The sequence below is a fragment of the Tamandua tetradactyla genome, chromosome 10 (assembly GCF_023851605.1).
Source record: "Tamandua tetradactyla isolate mTamTet1 chromosome 10, mTamTet1.pri, whole genome shotgun sequence".
Taxonomy (NCBI): domain Eukaryota; kingdom Metazoa; phylum Chordata; class Mammalia; order Pilosa; family Myrmecophagidae; genus Tamandua; species Tamandua tetradactyla.
In genome coordinates, this window is record NC_135336.1 from 97,384,702 (window position 1) to 97,411,819 (window position 27,118).

At 39.7% G+C, this 27,118-nt stretch overlaps 1 protein-coding gene across 1 annotated transcript in view; it reads right to left on the bottom strand.

Annotated features, from left to right (window-relative positions):
* The window catches only part of DSCAM (DS cell adhesion molecule), a 696,179-nt gene that overhangs the window by 77,137 nt on the left and 591,924 nt on the right, over nucleotides 1–27,118 (bottom strand). The window contains exon 19 of the mRNA XM_077118949.1: nucleotides 23,843–23,976. Coding sequence (XP_076975064.1) covers nucleotides 23,843–23,976 — 134 coding nt within the window. The remainder of the gene's footprint in view (nucleotides 1–23,842; nucleotides 23,977–27,118) is intronic.

A 27,118-nucleotide genomic window follows, 5' to 3' on the forward strand; every position in this document is an offset into this window, starting at 1 on the left:
ACTTTATTAGAACAAACGAAAGTCCCTGCTAGTTTTCCCTGAGGACATGGGGGTTGCCATGTGAAAAATGCCTACATGTAGATGAACCACGATGTAAATTTTCTGCCCAGCAGCTCTGATAGTCACCAGTGAGGAATTTAACCCTTTTTGTTATTGGTCACAATGTTTCTGTTTTCGAGGAAGAACCAGAGGTACCCTTCCACCTAAAACAACCAGAGAACACGCAAAACTGCCTTCACCAGAGTGAAAGGAATCGCACAAAAGACAACAAAGGAAAGTGTCCCCTGAAAGGTAAGAAACAAATGAATTAAGCCCCACAATTGCAGCTTTTGATTTTAAGAGAGTTTCCAGGCCATGGCTCAGGGGAAGGGGCACAGGAAGAGCCCCACAGCTTCCCTGAGTTAGAGACAGAGCTGAAGGACTGGGGGGAAACAGGGTTTTCAGAAGAGAATTCCAGAGAGGAGAGAGCTACACACAGAGAGAACTCTGGAGAGAGTATTCAACTATTCAACTGAGTAAGATCAGTATGTGCCTGCGAGGAAGTTATCTGAGGCCAGGAAATAAATCCACCAGAAAGGATGTGAAGCAGCAGGGCCTCTGCACTCTTCAGAGCTGGAATTGGTGCCTGTTCTCACCAGCCAGAAAGGAAAACTTTAAGATTTATAGGACATTGGCTGTAATGCATAAGGGTCTAAGTTCTGTGATGGGGAATAATGAATTCTAGATTAAACCCTGCTCTGGGAATTGCCCAATAAATCTTAATAGCAAGATTCAGAATGGTCAAGTTGTCACTATGTAGCATAACTGCATCCCAGAACAAAGGTCAAGAATATTTATGGGAATAAAAACATTAACACCAAACAAAGTAAAATTTACAATTTTGGCATCCTGTCAAAAGTTCCAGATATGGGGCGGGCCGCGGTGGCTCAGCGGGCAAGAGTGCTTGCCTGCCGTGCCGGAGGACCCCGGTTCGATTCCCGGCCCCAGCCCATGTAAAAAACAAACAAACAAACAAAATATAATAAAACAAGAAAATGTTTAAAAATGTTTCCCTTTCTTCCTCCCTTCCTTCCTTCCATCCTTCCTTCCTTCTCTGTCTTTCCTTCCTTTCCTCCCTCTCTCTTTAAAAAAAAAAAAAAAAAAAAAAGTTCCAGATATGAACAACCCAAATGTCTATCAACTAATAAATGGATAAAATGTGTTGTTTCCAATAATGGAATATCATTCAACAACAAAAAGAAATGCGATAACTCATACATGCTACAACATGAATGAACCTTGAAAACATGACTTTAAGTCAAAGAATAAAAAATCATAAAAGCCTACATATTTAGGATTCCCTTGATATGAAATGTCCAGAATAAGCAAATCATAGAAACAGAGGGCAGATTTCTGGTTTCTAGGGGAAGGGGGTGGGGGGAAGAGAAAGAGGAGTGCATGCCAATTGGTACACGTTTTTGTTTTTGTGTTTTTTTGAGGTGATGAAAATGTTCTAAAAGTAGATAGTGGGAGGGTTGCACAAGTCTTTGCATTTATTAGAAACCACTGAACTGTATACTTTGAGAGTATGAATTTTATGGTGTATGAATTTTTTTTATCAATAAGGCTGTTATATAAAATCCAGGCATGCAAAGAAGCAGAAAAATATGACTCATAATGAAGACAATTCAAGCAATCAAAACTGACCCAGAACTGACACAGATATTACATTTAGCAGACAAAGGCATTTAAAAATTTATTATAACTGTACTCTTTTTTTTTTTTTAATGCTGTATGGCGGAGTCACATTTCATTATTCTGCCATGTGAGTATCCTGTTATTGCAGCACCATTTGTTGAATTTTCATTTGTTTGTTTGTTTTTTGGGAAGTGCATGGACTGGGAATTGAACCCATGTCTCCTGCACGACAGGTGAGAATTCTACCACTGAACTGTCCTTGCATTCCCTTATAACTGTATTCTACATATTCAAAAAGGTAAGGAGAGACACGAAAGACACAAAAGGCCAAAATAAAACTTCAAGAGATGAAATTACAGTTATGGGAGATGAACAATAGACTGGCTTGGGTTAACAGCTGATTAGATATTGCAGAAAAAAAAGAGTAGTGATCTTGGAGATTAGTATTAGCAACTACAGAAAATAAAACATAGAGGGAAAGGAACATTTAAAAAAACTAACAGGGTATTAGTTAGCTCTGTGACACCAAGAAGCCTAACATATATGTAATTAGAATCGCTAAAGGAGAGAAGGAAGAGAAGACAGAAAAAAATGTTCAAGGAAATGACTGAGAAATTTTCTAATTTGATGAAAGCTATAACCCATGCGGCCAAGAATCTCAATGAAACCCAGACCCCCACAAAACAACACCAAAGGGCAAAAAACCCCACACATGAAGAAAACTATGCCAAAGCATGAAGAAAACCACTCTATAATCAAATTGCTCAAAATAAGTGATAGAGAGAAAATGTTAAAAGCAGCCAGAGAAAAGATATGTAAAGGAACAAAGATCAGAAAAATCCAAGCAAGGAGACAGTGGAGCAACAGCTTTCAAGTACCGAAAGAAAACAAAAATCAATCTAGAATTGTATACACAGTAAAGATATACTTCAAAATGAAAGTGAATAAAATATTTTTTCAGACATGTGAAAAGTGGAAAGAAGCCATCATTCTCAGATCCACACTTCAAGAAATGTTGAAGAAAATGCTCGAGACAGAGGGAAAATGTTACCAGACAGAAATATGAATGTACACAGGGGAAAGGAAAGCACCGGAAATGGTAACTACATGGATAAACATATAGGATTTTCCTTATTCTTAAAATCTCTTTAAATAGTTAAAAAAGTAATGTAATGTAAGGTTCATGATATTTACAAAAGTAAAATGTATGTTCCAGTAGCCATGTTTCTTGAGGACGATTGAATGATGACACAGCTGTCACAATGTGACTGTGTGATTGTGAAAACCTTGTGTCTGATGCTCCTTTTATCTACCTGTCAACAAAGGAGTAGAACATATGGAATAAAAATAAATAATAGGGGGAACAAATGCTAAAATAAATTTAGTTTGAAATGCTAGTGATCAATGAAAGAGAGGGGTAAGGAGTATGGTAGGTATAATCTTTTTTTTTTCTTTTTCTTTCCTGTGCTCATTTTATTTCTTTTTCTATTGTCTTTTTATTTCTTTTTCTGAATTAATGCAAATGTTCTAAGAAATGATGAATATGCAACTAAGTGATGATATTGTGAATTGCTGATTATGTATGTTGATGTTTTATTTTGTTTCTTAATTTTTAAATTATAAATAAATAAATAAATAAGTAAAATGTATGACTGAAAACAATAGTGCATATGTTGGGAGGAAAAATGGAAGTGTATTATTGTATCAATACACTTTGCTAGTGTATTATTATTTAAGGCTCTTCTACTTTATGTGAAGTATTTAATATCACTTGAAAGTAGTCTGTGATGAACTAATGGTGTATTCTATTAACCCTAAAGCAACCATAGAAATGATTAAATAATGAATATGGCTAAAGATACAACAAAAGAAAAAATGGCTCCACAGGTAATACTCAACTATATGTCACCTCTGAGAAATGTTTCAAGTATAAACACACAAGTAGGTTAAAAATTAAAGGAGAGAAAATATATTTCTTGTGAACATTAATTGAAAGAAAGCTGGAGTGGTTATATTAATATCAAAAAGTAGATTTAAAAGAAAAGAATACTATTAGTTGATAAAGAAGTGTATTTCATAAAGATAAAGGAATCAGTTCATCAAGAGGACATAACCTGAAATGTTTATGCCTATAATAATCAAACTTCAAAATACATGAAGTAAAACTGATGGCCCAATATGGGTCATTGGGGCGGGCCATGGTGGCTCAGCAGGCAGAGGCAGAGTTCTCGCCTGCCATGCCGGAGACCTGGGTTGGATTCCCGGTGCCTGTCCATGTGAAAAAGAAAACAACACCACCACCAAAAAACAATATGGGTCACTGTTGTTCCTTAAGGAAGCCATATGAAGAAGGTGAGGCTGGCGCTAGATAACATTTTACAAATGAAGAAACTAAGGTTCAGATAAGCGTGAATGACTCATAGAGGTCCAGGGTCAGACAAAGGCAGAGCAAACGGTCTGTACCAAGTGCAGCGTTGCTTCCTCAGGCTCCAGGCTGACAATTTTGAGTAGCAGACATATGAACAACTCACTTTACCTTTGCTAGCTATTGAGCGAACCTTAAGAAGGTCAGTAAGCTGCACAGACTAGGATGCCAGCTCGTCCATTCAACAGGGGACACACATCTTAACTACACCACTTAATTGTCATAAAATCCTACCCTCCATTGATAAAGGATAATGTTAGAGAGTTGTTCATAGTCAACTATTTAACCTTTCGGTCAGATGATTATTTGAAGAGGGGGTATATGACCCTTGCACATAGATGCATGTAATTGCTTTAGCACTTGTGTACATGTATGTGTGGATGTGCGTGTGTTGCTCATGCATTTGACACCCTTCCCCATTCCCACACGCATCGCTCTTGCCCCGTCTCCAGAGGACCATGGGAAAACTAATTGCTCCAGGAGTTCAGCGGGACTTGGGCTTGCTGCCTGCCAAAGTGAAGAAACAAGCCATGACTTCGTATACTTGCATTCTGGTATGTTCCAAAGCCATGTTGTTGCCAAATTAATTTTACAAAGCTTACTGATGGGCAAATTATAATGCTTGCTCATACTGAACATTAAGCATCAGTGAAACATTAAAATATATTTATAAAATAAGGATTTTTCTCAGAAGAGTACATAGCTTTTACTTAAAACTCATTGCCTTTTAAGTACATAGCTTTTACTTAAAACTATGAGGTATAATTGGTCCTTGATTACCTCCACAATACACATTTTCTTTAACTTTTACTTGCAACATGAGGCTTGACTGAAATCAATAATAAAATACATTATTTTTTTACGTAACAACATATGTTATACCATTTACTTACAAACTAAGAGTGTAAGTAAAAAAGTATTTTTTATGAAAATTTCTTCTAGTTAGAATAACATTTTCCTATAGATTAGAATGGAAAATAGCAGAGTTGAGCTGTTTGGTGGTTCCTGCTGGTTGTTCCCCTGATGATCACCATAAGCAGGCACCATTTTCCTGGTCCCGGCAGCAGGGCAAGGAGAAAACTGCCACTAAACAACTTCAACAATTGAGCAGCTGATCCATTTTCTGTGTAATATATGTAATTGGATATTAAATGTGACTTTTCTTGTGGTCTTGAAGCCTTGGCAATGGCCTTAGAGGATGAGAACAGTCCCAAAGATACCAGTATCTCCTTTCTGAACAAGAGCTGCTAGACCATCTCTGCAGAACTTGCTAGTTCTGATATCTTGCCCATCCTCCATCCCTACACTCCGTAAATGGCTGAGTCAGGAATAAGGCTTTTCTGCTGCGAGCCGTGTGTGCACTCCCACCTCGGGTAGGGTGGGGGCTGTGGGCTTTAAGAGAACCACTCTTAAAGAGACAACTTGAGTCTCAAGGGCATGGAGAGTGGTAGCTCGGTCACAGTTGAGGAGGCTGAAGGTTACCATAGTGGCAGGGCTACAGGAGAGGAGGCTGAGCTGGGGATGCACTGCAAATCACAGAATGCTTCAAACTGTATAACAGCTATGGATGGTGGATAGTTGCATCATTATTAACAATTTCAAGAGGAGGCGAGAGGCAAGGAGAAAAGAGGTAACTGGAAAAAAACTTAATCACAACCTCATTCAGGATAATGAAGCAAATCTATTTGATTAAATCCTTCTCCTTAAAGTTCAGCCAAAAATGCTTATTCTGAGAAAGAGGGATGGTGGATATTACTTCCCTATGAATCATTTATCCTCAATACTTTAACATGAGATATTAATAGCAGTGATTGCATTTATATTTCACTGACTTTTTATCTTTACTGGATGTGCTGGTTTGAAAGGAAGTATGCCCTCTAGAAAAGCCATGTTTTAATCAAAATCCCATTTCATACAGGTAGAATAATCCCTATTCAATATTGTATGTTTGAAACTGTAATCAGACCATCTTCCTGGATGATATGATTTAGTCAAGAGTGGCTGTTAAACTGGATTAGGTGACACGTCTCCACCTATTTGGGTGGGTCTTAATTGGTTTACTGGAGTCCTATAAAAGAGGAAACATTTTGGAGAATGGGAGATTCAGAGAGAACAGAGCAGAATGACATAGCCACGAGAAGCAGAGTCCACCAGCCAGCGACCTTTGGAGATGAAGAAGGAAAACGCCTCCCAGGGAGCTTCATGAAACAGGAAGCCAGGAGAAGAAGCTAGAAGATGACGCCGTGTTCGCCATGTGCCTTTCCAGCTGAGAGAGAAACCCTGACTGTGTTCACCATGTGCCTTCTCACTTGAGAGAGAAACCCTGAACTTCATTGGCCTTCTTGAACCAAGGTGTCTTTTCCTGGATGCCTTAGATTGGACATTTCTATAGACGTGCTTTAATTGGGTCATTTTCTTGGGCTTAGAACTGTAAACTAGCAACTCATTAAATTCCTCTTTTTAAAAGCCATTCCATTTCTGGTATATTGCATTCCGGCAGCTTGCAAACTAGAACACTGGATGCCAGATTTTCCAGCACAATGATCTAACAGTGCTGAGGCTGATTTGCTGACTTCTACACGTATGTTGTTATGTAGCACTCCATTCCAAATACTGGGAATGTTCAATGAGAAGGGACTGATTTTATTCCAGATTTCACCTGAACTATGCCAGGTCAATACATCATATACTTTGTGATGCATTAAACAGTGGTTGAAGGATAGAAAGGAACAGACCACAGCTTAACTATCAAGCACAAGATTTTTTTTTAAAAGTAGCATAATGAAAGGTAAACTCAGAACGCAGTTTCTTAACTACATTGGTGAAAGAAGAGGGGGGAAAGATTCTTTTCTCACCTATTTTCTTCTGGTTTATGTTTTTTTTTTTTTTTTTCAGCTCTGGCTAAACAGAGCCTCCAAAAATTTCGTACAAGAATGTTTGTATGTTAAGAATTACAATGGTTTATGTTTTTTAACTCTGGAATTTCATTTCCTTCAGAATTAAAACAAAGGAACTGGCCATTCTAGAAGATTTTATAATGCTGAAAGTATGAATTAATCTTGAATGAATTACTATAGCTGAGCTGAACATTTGCTATAAAGGAAGACTTAAGAGTTACTTCATGACCTATGGAAATACAGAAACAATCATCGTTAAGCACGTTCTGGGGCCAGGCATACAACTTGCTTGGGTTTAGTGCTTAGTAGGAAACTGTGCCCCACTGCTCATTTCTAATTCCCACTCCTGGCATGATGGAGTCACTGGAACATTTGTGGACCAGGGGTGCTAATTACCCTGTACCAATCATAGAGCCCTCTTAGCTAGCTGAGATAAAACTTCTTTCTTTCCATTCTAAAAGTTGTTGAAACATGTTGGTTTTATCTGCATCCAGAGTTCCCCTTAGCATTGATTATAGATAAGTAACCTCTCTGTTAGAATGGCTCTAACAGCCAAGTTATTTATTTCTTGGTGCATCAGAGATTGCGGATCAAGAAGAGAGTGGTTCTTCTCTCTAGCTAACGGCATATAACAGGGACAATCCATAGTGCCCTTGAGGGAAGACTCTAGTATTCTGTTTGAAGACATGCAATTAATATATAAAATATCCACGTAGTTTTTCTAATGCACTATTGCCAATACAGTACTCTTCTTACAAATCAGATGTTCAATGAATTTGCCGTGGAGATAGGTGGAGTCATACAAACACTGCTGCATTGGAAATATGGAGGCCCATGGTGGGTGGGGGTGGGGGGCCACAGTCTTGGCAGGAGCGTTAGGAAACCTAGACCCAGTCTTGGACTATAGTGCTGTCCTTTGGGCTGTGGTAAAAACATCCATGCAAAAGCTCTTAGTGCTATTCTTAGTAATAGTAAAAGCTCGATAAATATTTGCTGAGTATAAATTCATAATTATTCAATTTAACTGCAGTGCATAGACCATACGGTAAGGTAAGTTCCTGTCCACAAGGGCAAGAAATAATCATGGTTTAGCAAGTGGAGGATTGATTTAAAATAAGGCACAGTAGGATTCCAACATTTCTACTAAAATCTAGAAATAAAATCATTTGAATTCTCTTTCTAAAGCCCTTCCCTTCATGGTTGAGGTCATGGATTAATATTTGCAAGAAGTCTAGGAAAATTTAATTGAAAATCCACAAATATGATTTAAAAATATTTATAGAAAGTGTCTGTAAGATTTCTGACATGTTTGCCTCCCCCAAATTATACTGAGAGTGGAAAACACAGCGTATGGTCCAAGCCTTGTGACGCAGGCGAGCGAGACAGCTCACACTTCCAGGTTCTGCTTTTCCCTCTTAATGCTTTACGTCTGGTGAGCAGTCATAGATTTCTGAGGACCTTGACAATATAGTCATTAAAAGCGTGTAAGGATTTCCAGAAGTTTATTCTTCTCCTAGCATTCAGTATCACCCCATGAAGAGCCTGGGGACAGCATCTTCCAGAACAAACCTCATTGGATTCATTTTTCCCTTGCGGTGTTAGTGTATTATTTTTCTTTTCATGTTTATGAGCCACGTTGGGTTATGTTAAATGCTCTTTAATAATTTTTTTTTATAAAGCTGGATGTTTACCCGGTAGTTGGTAAGTTCATTTCCCGACCCTTCACCTTATTTAGCTCACAGGAGCTGCTCAGTAAATGAACCTTTACTGGCTTTTCAATTCTCTTATTTGTCCTATTTGTCCTGTTTATAAGTCTTTTATGGTCCTTAATTTTATTCCATTCTGGGTGATGGTTCTCTCTCTCTGCATGTTTCCTCCACAGATCCAATTCAGCACACTGCACAGAACTGGCGTCCACTGAACAGTGCCTGGGTGGACTGAGGGAAAGCTTACAGCACTGAGGTGAGTTTAAGAATCGCCTTGCCACTCTCTGAATATGATGGGAAGATAACCCGTAGACAAACACTATGGAATCACAGGCTGCTCAGGTCAAATTATTCAGCATGTCAGGCTGGGGTAAAAAGTATGCCACTTTACAAAATTTCAGCGAACTTTTTAATGCAAAATGAATGCTATCAAAGAAATATTGAAATGCTGCTTTAAAAAGCTCTGATATCTACTTAGTAAAATGCAGTTAAGAACTCAGAATGTTATTTCATAGATAGAATATTTAGAGCAGTGATTAAACACAAAGCAAAACAAAACTCCTCTACAGCAGAATAAACAAAGTGGATAGTTCTTTTAATTATGAGGTAATGATGCTTTTAGAACACTTAAAAGCTTTCCATTTAACAGTGGAGAAATGGCCTGGTTTCCAAGAAGAATCAGCAAACTGCGGGATCAATTAAGATTTGTCTCTCTCTTTCTTATTTAATTCCTAGATATATAACACAGATTGATCCCATTTCCATTTTATTTCACTATTTCCATTTCCAAAAGAAGCTCATGTCTTAACACAGAGATCTTCCTAAAGGAATGGACTGGTGGGAGCCAGCAATTGAAGAGAAGACTGCACAGTAAAGTTCCTGGTTTCACCCCAGTCAATTTTACTTTACTAGGCATATCAAAGCTTGATATATATATATATATATATACACACACAATTATTGGGTATTTTTTTAATTTGTTTTTTGTTGATGGTCATTTTTATCTTATTAGGGTCGTTATAGGCTTACAAAAAAAATCATGCAGAAATTAGAACTCCCAAATAGCCCCAGTGCGCACACAGCTTTCCTGATTATTAATATCTTAGTGTGATACCTTTGTTACATGGGCTGTAAAATTCTGTTTTTTGAAAATGTTCACTCTGGTGACATGTATACAATCTAAAATTTCTGTTTTCAGTTATACAATTCAGTGGTGTTAATTAGATTCACAATGTGCTATCATCACGACCACCCACTGCCAAAATCTCCATCACCCTAAATGAAAAGTTTATACCAATTAAGTATTAGTTTTCCATTCGCTACCCCTATCCTGGCACCTGGTAACCTGCATACTAAGTTCTGACTCTACGGATTTTCATATTCTAATTATTTAATATAGGTGAGATAATACAATATTTGTCCTTGTGTACATGTCTTATTTCCCTCAATGTGATGTCTTCAAGGTTTATCCATGCTGTCACATGTATCAGAATTGAATTCCTTTTCACTGCTGAGAATTATTCTGTTGCATAGATATACCACATGTAGTTCATCCACTCATCCGATGATGGAAAATTGTTTTGCTTCCATCTTTTGACTATGGTGAAAAGTGTCTCTAGGACATCACTGGTGATGGTCTGCAAACATCTGCTTTCAATTCTTTTGGGTATATACCTAGAACTGAATTGCAGCTCATATGGTAATTCTATGTTTAGCTTTCTGAGGAACCACCAAACTGCTTACCATAGCAGCTGCACCATTCTGTATTTCCACCAACAATGAATGAGTGTTCCTATTTCTCTACCTTATTCCTAAAACTTATTTTTTTTTCCTGCAGTAGCAGCCATTCTAGTGGGTGTGAAATGGTATCTCACTGTGGTTTTGATTTGCATTTCCCTAGTGGCTAGTGATGCTGAGTATATTATTCATGTGCTTACTGGCCATTTGTATATATTCTTTGAAGAAATATCTATTCAAGTATTTTGTTCTATTTTAAATTGGGTTGTTTGTTTTTGTTGTGGAATTGTAGAAATTCTCTCTATATTCTGGAGGTTAAACCATTATCAGAAATGTGCTTTCTACATAATTTCTCCCATTCTGTAGGTTGCTTTTTAACTTTCATAATAAAGTTATTTGATGCACAAAATCCTGGATGCTTCCCTTTACTTTCTTTTAGAAGTTCTGTAGTTCTGGTTCTTAGATTTAGGTCTCTGACCCATTTGTAGCTGACTTTTGTATATGAGGTAGGGCTCTACCTTCATTCTTTGGTATATTGACATCCAGTTTTGCCAGTACCATTTGTAGAAAAGACTATTATTTTCCTATTGAGTGGACTTGGCATTCTTATCAAAATTCAGTTGGTATTAAATGGAAGGTTGATTTATGAATTCTCCATTTTATTCCATGGGTCTATACATTTGTCTTTGTGTGAGCATCATGCTGTTTTTGATTACTATAGCTTTGAATCAAGCTTGCAAACCAGGAATTGTGGGTATTTCAACTTTTTCTTTTTCAAATTGGTTTTGGCTTTTTGGGGCCCCTCATCTCTCCATATAAATTTAACAATTGACTTTTTCATTTTTGCAAAGAAGTCTGTTGGAATTTTTATTGGGATTGTGTTGTGTATAGAAATCACTTTGGGTGGAATTGGCATCTTAGTGATATTTAGTCTTCCAATCCAAGAGCATGGATTGTCTACATTTATTTAGGTCTTACTTGATTTCTTTCAGCAATGTTTTCCAGTTTGACTTGTACAAGTCCTTTACATCCTTGGTTAAATTTATTCCTAGATCTTTCATTCTTTGGTTACTATTACAAATGAAATTTTTCTTGATTTCTTCTTTATGTTGTCCATTACTAGTATACAGAAACACTACTAAGGTTTGCACATTGTTTCCTGCTGCTTTGCTGAATTAGTTTACCCGTTGTAATGACTTTGTTGTTGATTTTTCAGGATATTCTGTATATAAGATCATGTCATATGTAAGCAGGGAAAGTTGTACTTGGACATTTCCAATTTGGATGCCTTTTATTTCTTTTTCTTGCCTAACTGTTTTGGCTGGAATTTCCATTACAATGTTGAATAACAGTAATGTCAGTGATCATCCTTCCCTTGTTTCTGATCTTACATGGAAAGCTTTCAGTCTTTCACCAATTAGTAAAATGTTATCTGTGAGTTTTTCATAAATGTCCTCTATCATGCAAAGGAAGTTTCTTTCAGTACTTAGGTTTTTGAAAGTTTTTTATCAAAAAGGAGTGCTGGAGTTTGTCAAATGACTCTGCTGAGTCAATTGAGATGATTTTGTATTTTTCCCCTTTATTCTATGAATGTGGTGTATTAAACTAATTGATTTTCTTATGTTGAACTTCCCTTGCATGCCTGAGATAAATCCCAATTGATCATGGTGCATAATTCTTTTAAAGAGGTGCTGGATTCAGTTTGCTAGTATTGGATGCACCCATATTCATAAGGGATATTGGTATGCAATTTTCTTTTCTCATGGTATCTTAATCTGGGATTAGGGTGATGTTGCCTCTATAGAATGACTTAGGAAGTTATTGTCCTCTTCAATCTTTTGGGAAGAGTTTGAGAAGGATTGGTATTAATTCTTCTGGAAATATTTGGGAAAATTCATCAATGAAGCCATTTGGTCTTGGGTTTTTCTTTTTGGGGAGTTTTTTTTTATATTACTCATTCAACTTCTTTACTAGTTATTGACATGTTCAGATCTGTTTTTTTTCTTGAGTCAGTTTGTGTATTTCTAGGAATTTGTCCATTTCATGTAGGTTATCTAATTTTGGGGGGCATAAGTTTTTCATAGTATATCCTCTTATAATCCTTTTTTTCTATGGGTTGATAGCAATGTTCCCCCTTTCATTTCTGTTCTATTTATTTTCATCCTCTCCCTTTATTGCTTTGTCAGACTAGCTAAAGGTTTAATATTTTCAAAGAACCAACTTTTGATTTTGTTGATTCTCTGCTTTTTAAAAAAATTCTCTATTTCATTTATCTCTGCTTTAATATTTGTTATTTCCTACTTTCTGCTCACTCTGAGTTTAGTTTGCATTTTGTTTTCTAGTTCTTCCAGTTGTGAGGTTAGGTCTCTTGTTTGAGATCTTTCTTCTTTCTGAATGTAAGCATTTAGAGCTATAAATTTTCCTCTTAGCACCACCTTTGCTGAATTCCATTAGTTGTGGTATGCTCTACTTTCATTTTCATTTCCCTCAAAATATTTCCTAATGTCCTTTGTGATATCTTCTTTGACCCATTGGTAGTTTAAGAGCATGTTGCTTTGTTTCTATATATGCATGAATTTTCCCATCCTTGCTCTTTATTGATTTCGAGCTGTAGTCTACTGCGGGCAGAGAAGATGCATCGTGTGATTTCAAAATTTTTAAACATATTAAGAATAGTTTGGGGACCTAACTTATGGTCTATCCTGGAAAATGATACATGAATACTTCAGAAAAATGTGCATTCCATGTTCTATATATGTCTGTTAGGTCTAGTTGGTTAATGAAATCTTTCTAGTTTCCTATTTATTTATTGATCATTTGTCTAGATAAAATATCCATTGTTAAAAGTGATGTATTTTATTCTCCTAGTATTAATCTAGAACCATTTATTTCTCCCTTTAAATCTGTCAATATTTGCTTCATATATTTTGGGGCTCTGAAATTAGGTGTGTGTATATTTGTAATTGTGATGTCTTCTTATTGAATAGACTCCTTCGTCAGTATATAGTGACTTTCTTTGTACGTCCTAACAGTTTTTGACTTAAAATCTATTTTATCTGATATTAGTATAGCTATGCCAGCTCTTTTTTTGTTACTATTGGCATGTTATATATATATTTTTCCTTTTTTCACTTTCAACCTACTTGTGTCTTTGAATTTAAATGAGTCTTTTGTAAACAGCACATAGTAGGGTCATGCTTTTTTATCTATTCTGCCAATCTCTGCTTTTGACTAAAGAGTTTAATTGATTTACATTTAAACTAACTACCAATAATGCAGGACTTTCTTCTGACATTTTGCTATTTGGTATTTGTTAGTCTTACACCATTTTTGTCCCTGAACACTTCTGTTAATGTCTAATTTCATGTTTATGTGTTTTATCTTTTTGTCCCCTCATTTTGAGTCCCTTCTCATTTTCTTCTGCATATATTTCACAGGTATTTTCCTTGTGGTTACATGGGGTTTAAATTTAACAACCTAAATCCATAATAACCACATGTGATGTGATGCCAAATTGACATCAACAGCATACACAGACACTGCTGCTATGGATTTCCACCACCCCAACTTTACGTTGTTTTTGTTACAAATAATACATTTATAGATTATATGTCCCAAACCATAGATTTAACATTAATTTTTATGAATTTGCATTTTAGACTTGTGAGAATTACAATTTTAGGTTACATAACAAAAAAAATACAGTACAACATTACTGGCATTTATAATTATCTGTATGGTTACCTTTACCAGAAATCTTTAATTTTTTATGCTGCTTTGATCCTCTGTCTAATGTTAGTTTCTTTCAGTCTGAACAATACCCTTTAGCATTGCTCGTATGGCAGATCTGATGGTGATGAACTCCCTTAGCTTCTGTGTCTCTGGGGAAATTTTTAATCTCTCCCTTATTTTTGAAAGGAACTCTCACCAGACATAAAATTCTTGGCTAGCAATTGTTTCCTTTCAGCACTTCAAATAGTTCATCCCACTGCCGTCTTGCCTTCATATTTTCTGATGAGAAATCAGCTCTTAAGCTTTCAGGGGCTCTTTTAGACATCGTATGTTGCTTTTCTCTTGCAGTTTTGGGAATTCTGTCCTTGTCTTGGGAGTTGATAGTTCGACTACTAAGTCTCTGTATGTGTTTCTCTTCAAGTTCATCCAGTTTTGGGTCCACTGGGATTCTTGACTGTGTATATTCATTTCTTTCATTAAATCACTTCAATTGCCTTATCTTTGAGTTCACAGATTCTTTCTTCTGCCATCTCTAGTCTGCTCTCAAAAATCCTCTAGGGAATTTTTTTTAGTTACTGTAGTCTTTAACTCAAGTATTTCTGTTTGGTTCCTTTAAAAAATTTCTAACTCTATTGAGATTAACATAATGTTCATTCACTGTTTTCCTGGCAACCTTTAGTTCTTTTTCCATTTTTTTCTTTTATCGTTTTGAGCATACAAATGATAAATTTTTAAATTATTTTGTTTGGTATATCAAAAGACTGGTCTTATTTGTTGGTATTTTCTGGATTTTCATCTTGTTTCTTTGGATGGGCCATCAGTTCTTCTTTCTTGTTTATCTTGTAATCTTTTGTTGTACGCTAGAAATCATAGTATTTTTATGTGTTAACTCTGGAATTTAGTTCCTGAGCAGTTGTTCCTTAAATTTGTACTTAGCTAGTAATATGCCACATATTTCCTACAGTGTCAAGAGTTAACACAAACAAACGAATGCAAAAGACACCTCTCACAGTCTTTGAAAATTGGTTCTGGCTTGGTTGGTGTGCTCCTTTAAGTTTACTACTCTTGTGAAGAAGATCGGTCCCTGACAAAAGTGTGGCTTTAGGAATTCCGCTATTAACAGGAATGCCTCTTCTACTCCCTATGAAACAGACTCTCCCCTACCTCTGGGTGCTTAAAGCATGCCTTCAAGTAGGTAATCCTTTGCCCCAGGTCATTTCGACTCAATTGTTTCTTTCACAGCCTTAGCTAGCCCCAAGCTGCTTGTTCCTACAGGGAAAGTTCTGGGAGGGTCAGCCAGCGAGGAGGGCCGTGGTTCAGTCCTTCAGGCTGCCACCAGACGGATTAGCATTGACACACGGCCCCCAGTCTGTGCACAGGGGTTACTTTGCTGCCTCTGGAACAGGGTCAGAGACCCACATGGATGTGCAGCTGCTCCATAACACACTGGGGCAGGTGTGGGGGAGGCGCCATTTTTTTAAATTGTATTTTCTTGATTTGGCACTTGCCTGGTTACTGCAACCCTTTACCTGTTTTCTGGAATTTGGGAGAAGATGGCTCTGCCAGATTTTGTTTGTTGTTCAAATATTCTGTTGGGGGTGGAATACTGGAGCATCTTATGAGTTAGCTTGGTCAACTGGTAGCCTGTGTGTGTGTTTTTTTTTTTTTTGGAAGTGCATGGGCTGGGAATTGAACCCAGGTTCCTGTAAGAATTCTACCACTGAACTACCCTTGCATCCCTCTGTTGGTTACTTTTTAAAAAGTCTTCTGGATATAAAATGTTTTTTCTTTGGCCTTCCAAATATAAAAATTATTGTCATAACGCATTGGAAGTATATTAAAGTTGATATTCAGAAAAGGCATGAGACTGTTTTTTTTCCCAGACTGACATTAGGAGACCCTTATATTTCCAAGGCTCTTTCTAACTTCATACCAATATAAATTTTACTACAATCTTGCCTCACTCTTCCTCCTTTGTCTGATAAATAAATGTATTCGACTTGGACAATATTCCATGAGAATTGGCTCATGGAATACTGAAATACTGAAATATTTCCAGGGAAACGTCAGTAATATATTTCCCAAGAGTTTTTATAAAGACAGAATTGCTTTTCTATGTCTAGGATGTTTAGATGTGACTTTGCCTCAAGAAAACTTTTCTAGGTTTCCTCTAACCAAATGACTTGTATAAGATGCTGAGAGCTAGAGTAGAGTTGCACTTAATCTCAGGGGCACAAAAATCTTGCCACATAGAAGTACTCAAAAAAGACCCAGTGAATGAGTGATTAATTGCAAATGTGTAGCTGGAACATCATTGCCTACTCTCAAGCCAACTTTTGGCATCTCCTAATTGTGAGTTGTCATTACAGAAAAAAGAAACCTACCATTAGGTCATTTAGAAAGAACTATGGAATAATGATTTCCATGTCATCGATTTTTCCAGACAATGAAACTTCATTATTTAAAAGCATAGGCATTTTATCTAAACCCTTCTGGAATAGAAAGCATCCCAAAGTATGTAACACACCATCTTGCCTTATCAAGAAGAAATTTCATCATACAATTTAACCCATATTGGGTGACTCAAAGTCATAATCCATAAAATTTCATTCAACACAATATTTACTGAACATCCACCATTTGAGCATAATAGTAAGCTTTCCAGAAGGCATAACAGTAACTAACCATGGTTCCTGCTCTTCAGCAAATGACAAGCCCCTACAGGGCCGGATTTGGCTCATGTGTTGTGATAATGTGAGGGATTATTGTTACAGCAAAGGGAGGTTGAAGCTTAAGGCCAAAGGAACACTGAGGCGAGATGGAGGCACTGCCCAGGAAGGTCCTGGGCTGCGAGGTGAGAAGCTTGGCCTCTGAGGTCGGGCATCTGTAAGTTCCAGTCCCCGACTTCACCTCCCTAGGTGACCAAACTGGCCAGATTACACTGTCTCCATTTCATCATCAGTAGAGTGAGATAATAACAACACCTACAGGAAATGGTAGTCATCAGAAATAACGGATGCAGAACAATAGGTTTTAAAATGTGGCCCACAGAAGCAATTTAGTGGACTGTGACAATTATTTTAAAACAAAATAGAATGGGAAAAAGTCAATAGATCAGGAAATATCAGAGGGAATCACATGTTATAAGTGTAAGTTTGGTTCCAAAGCTTTTGTGTGTGTAGACTGGACTGTGATTTCCTTTTGTGTATCATGACAAAGCGAATTCCAAACTACACATACAAAGCACTTAGCATCTATGGCAAGAATAAAAGGCCTATTGTGGGCTGAAGTGTGTCCCTCAAGAAAGCTATGCTGAAGTCCTAACCCCTGGCATCCATAAATGTGGATGTTTGGAAATAGGGTCTTTCCAGATATAATCCATTAAGTGAATGCAAGGTGTTACAGGATAAGGGGTTAGTCCCAAGTTCAGTATGACTGGTGCCCCAATAAGAAGAAGAGACACAGGGAGAACATCAAGTGAAGATGGAGGCAGAGGCTACAGTGATGCAGCTACAAGCCCAGCAGTGCCGAGGGTTGCTGGGAGCCACCAGCAGCTAGGAAGAGGCAATAAAATCCTTCTGTAGATCCTTCAGAGGACGCATAACACTGCTGTCACCTTGATTTCAGATTTCCAAAGCTGTAAGGGAATACATTTCTGTTGTTCTAAGCTACCAGATTTAGTACTTGTTACAGCAGCCCCAGGAAATGGACATGGAATAAAAAGGTATCATAAAGGTTAAGCCTTAAAGAATAAGCATTTTTTATATGGGAGGATGAGAGGGAAAACGCAAGGAGGACCAAATAAACACACACACACACACACACACACACACACGACACGTCACGGCTCAGACTTGGAAAGGGGAAGGTTAACAGAATATGGGACTGGACAGGAATTGGACTTGATTGTGGAGATCTGTGTACGTCTCTCTGATAAGTTATTGCCATGTTGTGGTAGAAAAATTAGACATCATTTACTAAATTTGCCCAAGAGAGTGAAGTGATCAGGTCCAGAATACGACCGAATAGCGGAATCAATAAGGGCAGTGGGTAGGAGATGGGACTGTGGCGTAAGGGCCCCAGCTTAGCCACAGATACCCCGATGATGGCCTGAGCGCGACAGTGATGGGCACGCAGAGCAAGGAGAAGATTCAAAAGAGATTGCAGAGAGGGAAGCCACATGACACAGTGCTGCTTTGTCTGTGCTATTGCCTCTGCCCAGAATAGATTTGCTTGACCCTGATATTGCAGGTAAACTCCTCCTCCTGCACACCAGGGTTAGTATATATCTTCCAAGAGATTGTCTCTGACCCCACAGTTGAGTAAAGTCCCATTTGCCTGTCTCCCTGCAACACGCTCTGATGTGCTTGTCACAGCACACAGGATGGTGTCACTCGCCGGTATCTTCTGCTCTCCCTAGAACTAGATATTCTCAAAGAAAGATATTCTGCGTTTTATCTCTGTATCCCCATATGGTCTTCATTAGTGATGTTCTCCAAACATTCTGTTTCTTCCATCTTGTGGGTACATATCAAAATTGTACTTCCTTGTTTCCTTACGGGCAAATGAGGCCATGTGATGCATTCTGGCCAAAGAGTTGTGTTGGATCATTTAATGACTGTGTTCAACTCTCTTGAGGTCTCTTTCCTTGGGTCATAAAACCCATCTGGGTCCTGGGGTGAAGATATCATGGAGCAGAGCTACTGCCAACCCACAATGGGCATAAACATGAGAAAAAAATGAAACTGTTGTAAATAACTGGAAATTCAGGCTTGTTTGTTACTCTAACATAACTCAGCTTCTCTTGACTGATACATCTCAGAACCTGGCTAACTGCTTGGCATGGTGAACGTGCTCCATATATATTCATCACCTAAACAGATGATTTGGGATCAATCGGACCATGAGGAGAATAGAGGAAGAAGAGTTGAAGGTAACTCTATGGCTTCTAGCCAGAAGACAAGGCGATGTGAGATCAGGACTAAGGCAGGAAATACCGGAGGAGAAGGGGAGCCAAGAATGACCCGGTGCTGGGCAGCGAGGGTGTAAAGTGCTAGCGGATTCTCCTGGGATGGTAGGTAACTGGAAATATAAGACTGGTTGAGTCTCTAAGATTGTCAGGGTTAGACGTTTCAAAGTTCTTATCTTCAGATGATAGTTCAGCTACGGAAATAAAGTCAATTGTAGGGAGACGGTGAGGAATATGGAAAAAGGACAGAGGAAGAACTCTAGGAAATGTCTGCATTTAAGGGTGGGATGCAGATTGAGGCGACAAGAAAGGAGAAAGAGGGTAATGGAAGCTAAGAAAGAAAGAATTTAAAAAAAGAAATAGCTTTATAATAGCCTCTCATGCTAAAAATAAATAAAAAGGGAGGAGCACCAGAAAGAGATAATGGAATTTTATGACCAGGAGTGCTCAGTGACTTCTGAGAGAGGAACAGGGAATGTTGCAATGAATAGAGTTATAAATATAGAAGGTCAAGTCAGGCACTACTTTCCTTATTCAATCTTTTAACTGCTTTTTGACTTCCTGAGGTTCTAGAACATTGCCAGTGCCCTGAAGCCACTCTCTCTTGTCCTCAGCCCTCCTTGTGGCTTTACTCAGTGAAGTCTGGGGAGGTTTGGGGGCATTTCCTTCCTTGGCCAGAAAGCTGTCTGAACCTGGTGAAAGTTCTTTCCCTTGCCTCCCAAAGGGCTTGCTTAACTCTCAGCTGTGAGCTTCTCTGTGCAGAGTCTGGTTGCTGGAGCTCTTCTGGATAAGAAGAGCACTGGTATGTGCTCAGTTGCTCATTTAGTAACATTGTTGAGCACCTACTATGTGCAGACACTTGGCTAACGTTATCATCTGAAACTGGGATAACTGATGTGGCTCACTTTGCAGTGATATATATTTTTTTCTGTCTTCTGATATTTATTCATTATTAACTAGACATTTGAGCCACCTAACTGCACATTTCTAAGCTCTTTGTAAATGACTCAGCATTGTTAGACAGATAATTTCTATATTCTAGTGATACATATAATTTTTCACACACTGATTTTATGTAGGGGAAAGGAGAGTGAAAGAGGAATTTCAGCTTAGCCATTTTCTACCTGTGACTTTAAAAGGCTGCTTCATTTCTCTGGACTTTGATTAATTTTAATAGTTTGTGAACTGAATTGATAATTCCAACCATAACTATACATGATATATCTTAATTATACATTAAGATTTATAGCAAGCGTCCAAAAACCTGTGGTGGTGAGGCCTTGAACCAGGTGAGTTCTGAGATTTTGCCCTTGCTCCAGGCTCCGGCTGGGGCAGCCGCTGCCCCACTGCATTTGGCTCCTTCAAGGAGACTCGCGATGAATGAGGGCTGTTCCCAGACAACCAGTCTTAGGTTCACAGTTGCTTGTTTTGCCAGACATGAAGTCTGAAATTCATGGCTGAACTGAGAGAACACCATGAAATAAATGCTTCTTATTAGAAGACATGTTTTTCCATGTGAGGGAAAAGTGCTTGCATCTTATAACATGATCTTTTCTTTCACAAAAAGAGAGAGATGAGTTGGGGATCTTAAGAGAAAATTTATCTTGGCAAGGAGGTTAGCTGAGGGACTCTGATAAAGAAGATCAAATTTCAGGCCATACTGTGACCTGATTTGTCTGCTCCGTGCTCTACATTCAACTAGGAAATCATTTCAACAAGGAAAAAAAAAGTTCAAATTTATGAGCAGGGCAAAAATAGAGAGTTAGTGCTGCCCTCTAGTGTCCAGCTAAGCACACAGGCAGAGGTTTAAAACCGTGAAAACTTGATAGCAGCCTGCTTTCTGAAATAAAATTAAACTGCCGAAACTAAAAATGGGTGGTGGGGTGGGATTTCTTTTTAAGAAATGTATAGTTTCTTATTAATTCCATGCTAATAAACAGAATAGGATATGAGATTTACAGGTATCCACCTCTGAAGAGAAATGCTTGTGTTCTTTCTGATCTTTAACAGTATTATTTTAAAAATACTCATGGATTAAGACGTTTAAAAGAGGTGAACAGCAATGTGTTATAGAGAAGCAATGAAACTGCTTCTGATTTACATCACTCTTTTGAGGGCAGTTCTGGGGCTCGGGCTCTCTGAAAACTTACTACTTGTTGCTCAGGACGCCACCTGTTGACCTTCTATCATTGCCACCTGGCGGCTATCATCTTTCTAGACCCCCAGTGTCTGTCGTATCATCATAAGGAAGTGCAGAAACATATGAGAATGGCCGTCAAACATCAAGCAGGTGAGAAACTCGTTTGTTGTTTTTCACCTTTTCCGTTTGGCTGGATCTCATGGCTGATGTTTTGAAATGGTCTCGCTGAGAAGGTCTAGGTCACATGCCACCGTTGTGTGCATGAGGAGACACTGGAGACCTTCTCTCATCCCGAAGATGGTTTTGCTACCTAACCCCTTTCATTTCCTTTTCTTCCATCTAAGGATCAGTCGCTAAGGACTGACTGCAAATAAGCAAGTTTGAGGTTTTAGCATCAAGACAGACACCGGATTGGGAAGACAAAAGGAAAGTGTGCCCTAAATCAGGCTTGTTGGAATCGAAATGGCAAAGCAAACAGATGAATGAGTATGTTAGAGAAGCAACTGTAGTGGGGGAAGTATTGCTTTCTGCTTCAGCAGTAGTGTTGCTTCTATTCTGTAAATGCCTCTGGGACCCGTGGGGGTGCGGGGTGGGGCTCACGAGACGCCGGGGAAGGGGCCGCGGACTGGGGAGGAAGGCAGCAGTGCCTGGCTGGGCAGAGGGCAGGCTGGGTGCGTGAATCTGAGGCCAGGCCGAGGGCTGGGCCCGCAACCTGATGTGGGAACCGAGGGGCCGCAGCCCGTGCAAAGGGCCACCCCCAACACCCTGCGTGTCCACGTGCCTTGGCTGCCTGTGTCTCATCGTGGCCGAGAAAGCAGGGTATTGGAGCTGCGTGTCGCCCTCAGCCCACGTGGCCTCGTGACCCCCCGACCCCCTGGATTCATCTGAAATCAGTCCTTAGCGAGTGAGGCTTAGAGGAAAGAAAACAAAAATAAAGTAAAAATGAAAAGGAGTTACATATCCTGTGATCTCGCTGGTTCATTTTCTGCGTCAGCCTGGCGAGGTGGTGGGGTCCAGTTTGCAGGGTCAAACACTGGCCTCCAGGTGGCTGTGTGGTGCCAGGCATCTGGGATCAGTGCCGTGCTCGGTTCACTTTCAGCAAAGGTTATGCTCCGTAGGGCAGGTGCGCCCCATCCAATCGATGGGAATCTTAGGACCAAGAAAGGAGGTTTCCCAGAGAAGAAGAAATTCTGCCTCAAGATCTCTACATCACGTCTCTCTGGACGTCCAGGCCGTGGGCATCCCCCACGGAAGTCGCTATAAGCATGTGAGGCAGTTCCCTAAAATACATTTCTGCATACAGCCTCTTGGGTCTGATTCTCAGGAGAACTCTGGCTGACCAGGTCCCCAGGGGACACGATACCCAGCATTTCCAGGTCGGGGTCTCTGCTGGCCCACATCTCCGGGCTTCAGCAGTGGGGTTCAAAGCCACAGAAGGAATCCACAGGAATCTTCCAGAACTGCACTATGGCCATCTGACATGGACATTTTTACTTCATCCCCACCTGAGGTACTGCTGTGGACATTTAAAGAGCAGAACATATAACCTGATTGTCTTTTCAACCAAGAGGGATGGATGGCTGTGAGCTGTTCACACATCCTCAGCCCTCTCCCTGCAAACGCCGACAGTCACTGTTCTGGGAACAACCAGGCCTGGGGTCCCCATAGACTCTGGACTTGGGAAAATGAATTACTTAAATGAAAAGATCGATCAGTAGGTTCGTTTGTGTACTCACTCTGCAAACACTTATTCAGTGACCACCCATGGTAAGTTCTGAAAGGAGCAGAGCCATATAAAGACGGATTCCACATGATACCTACCTCAGAACATAGTATCAAAGTGTCCCTGAAGGTATGAGAAATGCTGATGTACTTTTTAAAATGTCGTCTTCTTCTTCTTCCTCCCTAAAATGTCCCTTTTTGTTACGTTTTTATATTTGGTCTAAGGAACAGTTTAATTCTACATTTAGTGTTTAGCAGTGATAATTTTAATTAAAAGAAATACTGCACATTGAAGTATTAAGTCACCTAACTTCTGATTCCTTCAGATGAACTAACTTGACTGCTATCGTTAGAGCTTCATAAAGGTCCCTCCTTTCCAGCTCTTGCGTTTGCCTGATGTTTTCTTGCAGGGTGAGATGGGCAGGGAAGGAGGATGGGGTGGGATGTGGGAGTAAAAGAGAAAGGGAGGGAGGAAAGGCGTGAAGTAGATTTAATGATGAGTCCAACAGCCAAATCAATAGGTGTTGTCCAGTGACTATCAATTAAGGAACAATTAAAGCCTCTGGGTTTCGGTTTTGAAAAGCGAACAGGCAGTTTTGTGGGAACTCACCAAATAAGCCATAATTCTAGGCAATTGTGTCCCTCATAATGATTCAGAAGTGTATTCAGATGAGGTGTAAATGAGGACTTTGCTTTGTATGTGGAGACAACGGGGGAAAACAAAACCATGTTGAAGACCCAAGTAGGTGGAAAACAATGGAACGGAACTGTCCAAAACGAGCGCTCGCAGTATGGTCGGAAGATGCCTGAAAGGCGCTTGGCTATTTACCAACTTACTGTGGGATAGGGGTGGGAGCAGAAGACAGTGTACTTTCGGATGATGCCGTTCAGCTTGAGGGGGGGAAGCCAGGACACGAAGACGGTGGAGGCTGAGGCTGCAGCTGCCTTGACTCCCGCGGGAGGGCCTGGAACTGGAAGACAACGCATCCGGTCACACAACGGGGCTTCTCCCTGAGCACTCAGAGGCCCTCTGCCCAAACAACCCTCTGTCCCGCCAGGCCCCCCGCTGTCTCTAGGCAGCCCTACAAGGACAGCTGATGTCCCCTTTTCCCAGGGAGCCTTCCTGATCCATTTCTGTCCTTAAGAACTCCTGCCTCTGAATTTCTAGAGAATTTAGCTTCTGGGTCACTCTTGCACCAGCTGTGGATTTTGGCTTTGAATGGACTGAGTGAGGTTGTCTGCCTTGCCCTCTGTGTTAGAGGAGAATGGGGGGGTACTACTTCCATCTTAGGAGACCCTACTCTTCTAGTCCCCAAATACTTTGTAATGGAGCTTCCTTCAGTTCAAGAGAGATAGGAAAACATGCTTTATGCATACAAATTTTTGTGCCAAAGATTCACAGCATGTGCATATGACACACTCCCCTCTGTAAACTACCTAAGAAGGCAGAAAATGGTGTTAACAATAGTTAAAAGTATAATTTGGGAGTGAGATTGAACACAGGTAAAATCTGCCTCCCCCTGATGCCTAGTCTTTTGTTTTCCAAGTGGAAGACGGAGGGTGGGGTGTGGAGGGGAGCAGAGAGACAAGAGAAAAGCGGATTCCCGCTGCTAGGGGTTCTTGCTTCATTCCTCATTGGACACAGGCCTTAAAACTTTAGTCTGCCAGTCTAAAGTTTACAGAGTCCTAATTTCGATTAGTTTGTCTTGATCACATCAGATCAAAGGGTTTCATGGTACTTGCTATCAAAGTCTCCACCCGGCTTCTCATCATACACTGACTTATGATATGTCTCATGTCATCTTTAATTGCATGGCTATTGCAATTCTGAACAACAAAACATTAACTCTATAGAAACCTTGAGGAACAAGATATTCTGGAATTTTTTTTTGGCTTTCTGAGTCGATATTTTCAGAGACAGAATTTAAAATTTTGGTTTGTGTTTAAACTATACATATGGTTCAAAAGTGTGGGTCCTAGAGCCCACTGTTGGGTTTTTGTCCAACTCTACCACTTAGTTCTGTGTCCTGGCCAAGTTCTCTAATAAGCTTCAGTTTCCTCATCAATGAAGCTGGGACAATAATTCTATCTATTTATGGTCTTACTGTTAGGACTCTAAGAGACAATCCATAAAGAATTTATAAGGAGTCCGTTAACAGTCATCAGTAAATAAATTCTAGCTATTATTTGTAATAACCATCACTATTTCTATACACTACCTGTCACTGAAGGATACTAACCTTTGCTATGTGACTTAGGGTTGAATTAGGAACACCAAAGATTGAGAGGGGCAGAAGACAGCAACGGCACAGGACAGCCCAACTAGCATATATTTTCTTGAAATATTCATAGTCTCAGATTACATTTGGTAATCTGCTTTTCTTCTTATAAAGTTGTAAGCAAGCACAGGCAGCTTCATGAATTCATAGTCAGTGTAAAGTGAGTTTCTGAGCCCACATTTAATTGGTTGAAGTTAAGAGTCTAGCTTCCAGAGAGCTATGTTTTCTCCCTTGGTTCTCTTCGGGATTCTCCCAAGTTTTCTGGACCTCCCTTCTGGGCTGCAGACACTGTCCTATCCCACATTCTCAGCTGACCCTGACTTCTCCACTGAGGTGTCTCACCAGCATGTCCAAAATAGGGCTCACAGTCTTCTCCCCCAAAATATGTCCTCCTCCAGGGTCCCCATCTCAGGAATGGTGTGACCTCCTCAGTTTTAAGAGCCAGAATCTAGAGATGCCCTTCTTGCTTTCCTCTCCCTTAATGGATATGTTAAGCTTGATATGCCTTTAGAACTCCATGTGGGCATGTGAAGTCAGAGGGTGGACTCTCCCCCTGGGCTGGTGAACTCCTATAACTTAAGACTCATTTTTAGACCCTCAAACAGCATACTCCTCTCAGCCTAGGTCCTTTGCACATGGCGATCTGAGGCCTTGGAATCTCTCTGCTTGGAATCATTTCTACCTCCACTGTTTCCCTGGAAACTCTTATTCATACTTCAAATTCTAATAAATGACACTTCCTTAGGAAAGCCTTCCTTGATTTTTTGCCTAGATGAAGTCAGGCATCCCATTTCCCTCTCCAGGCTCTTCTCTGTCATTGCAATCACCGCAATCCACTCACAAGTTATTCGTAACTCTGCCTCCACCACTAGCTACAAGCTAGTTTGCACATTCTGATTGCCTCTGTATCTCCAATGCTAAGAGTAGTGTCATGGAACCTTGATAAAGGCTTGCTAAATGAGCAAAAACCTAGCTCATTGGCTACAGTGTGGTAGGAAGAATTCCGACATAGTCCTCAAGATTCTTTGGGGTACACTGCCTGTAGAATCCCCTCCCCTCGAGAGCAGTACCTGTGAATACAATGGGTGTCATAGCCATGACCAGGTATCATTATATAGAAAAGGTAAAGGGATTTTAAAGACAAATTTAAATCTCTAATCAGTTGACTTTAAGATAATCAGAGGCTATGTTGGGATGGTCTTGACCTAACCAGGTAAGCCTTTTGTGAATGATCTAGAAGTCAGAGATGGAAGAAATCAGAGAGACTTGAGCTACCATTCCTGTTGGCCCTGAATGAGCAAACTGCCACATTCTAGAGAGTACCACATGTCGGGGAGTGCAGGTAGCCTCTGGTAGCTGGTGCCTCAGTCTCAGAACCACAAGGAACCCAATCCCCTCAAAAACCAGCGAGCATGGAGGAGAACCTCAAGCCAGCACCCTGAAGGCAGCCTCATGAGACCTTGAGGAGAGGACCCCTCAAACTGTGCCCAGTCTCCTGACCCACGGAAACTGTAAGATAATAAGCTTGTATTGCTTTATCCTGCTAAATCTGTGATACATATATATGTCTGTATATCTCCACACCTTAGAAGAGTAATACATACAAACTAAGCCAATAATGCATCTTAACGTCAACCATCAAAGTCAGTGCTGTGAAAACATACAATGCTTGTTTGAGGTGTGCATGTTGTCAGACACCGACAGTTCATTCTGTTCATCACCATTTTCCTGGTCTTGGTGTCTAGACCTAGGCCTGTGTGTGTGTGTGCGTGCATTCATGTGTGGTCCCCCAGGTTAGCCAGATCCATCTGAAACCAGAACTCCACACTGGCTC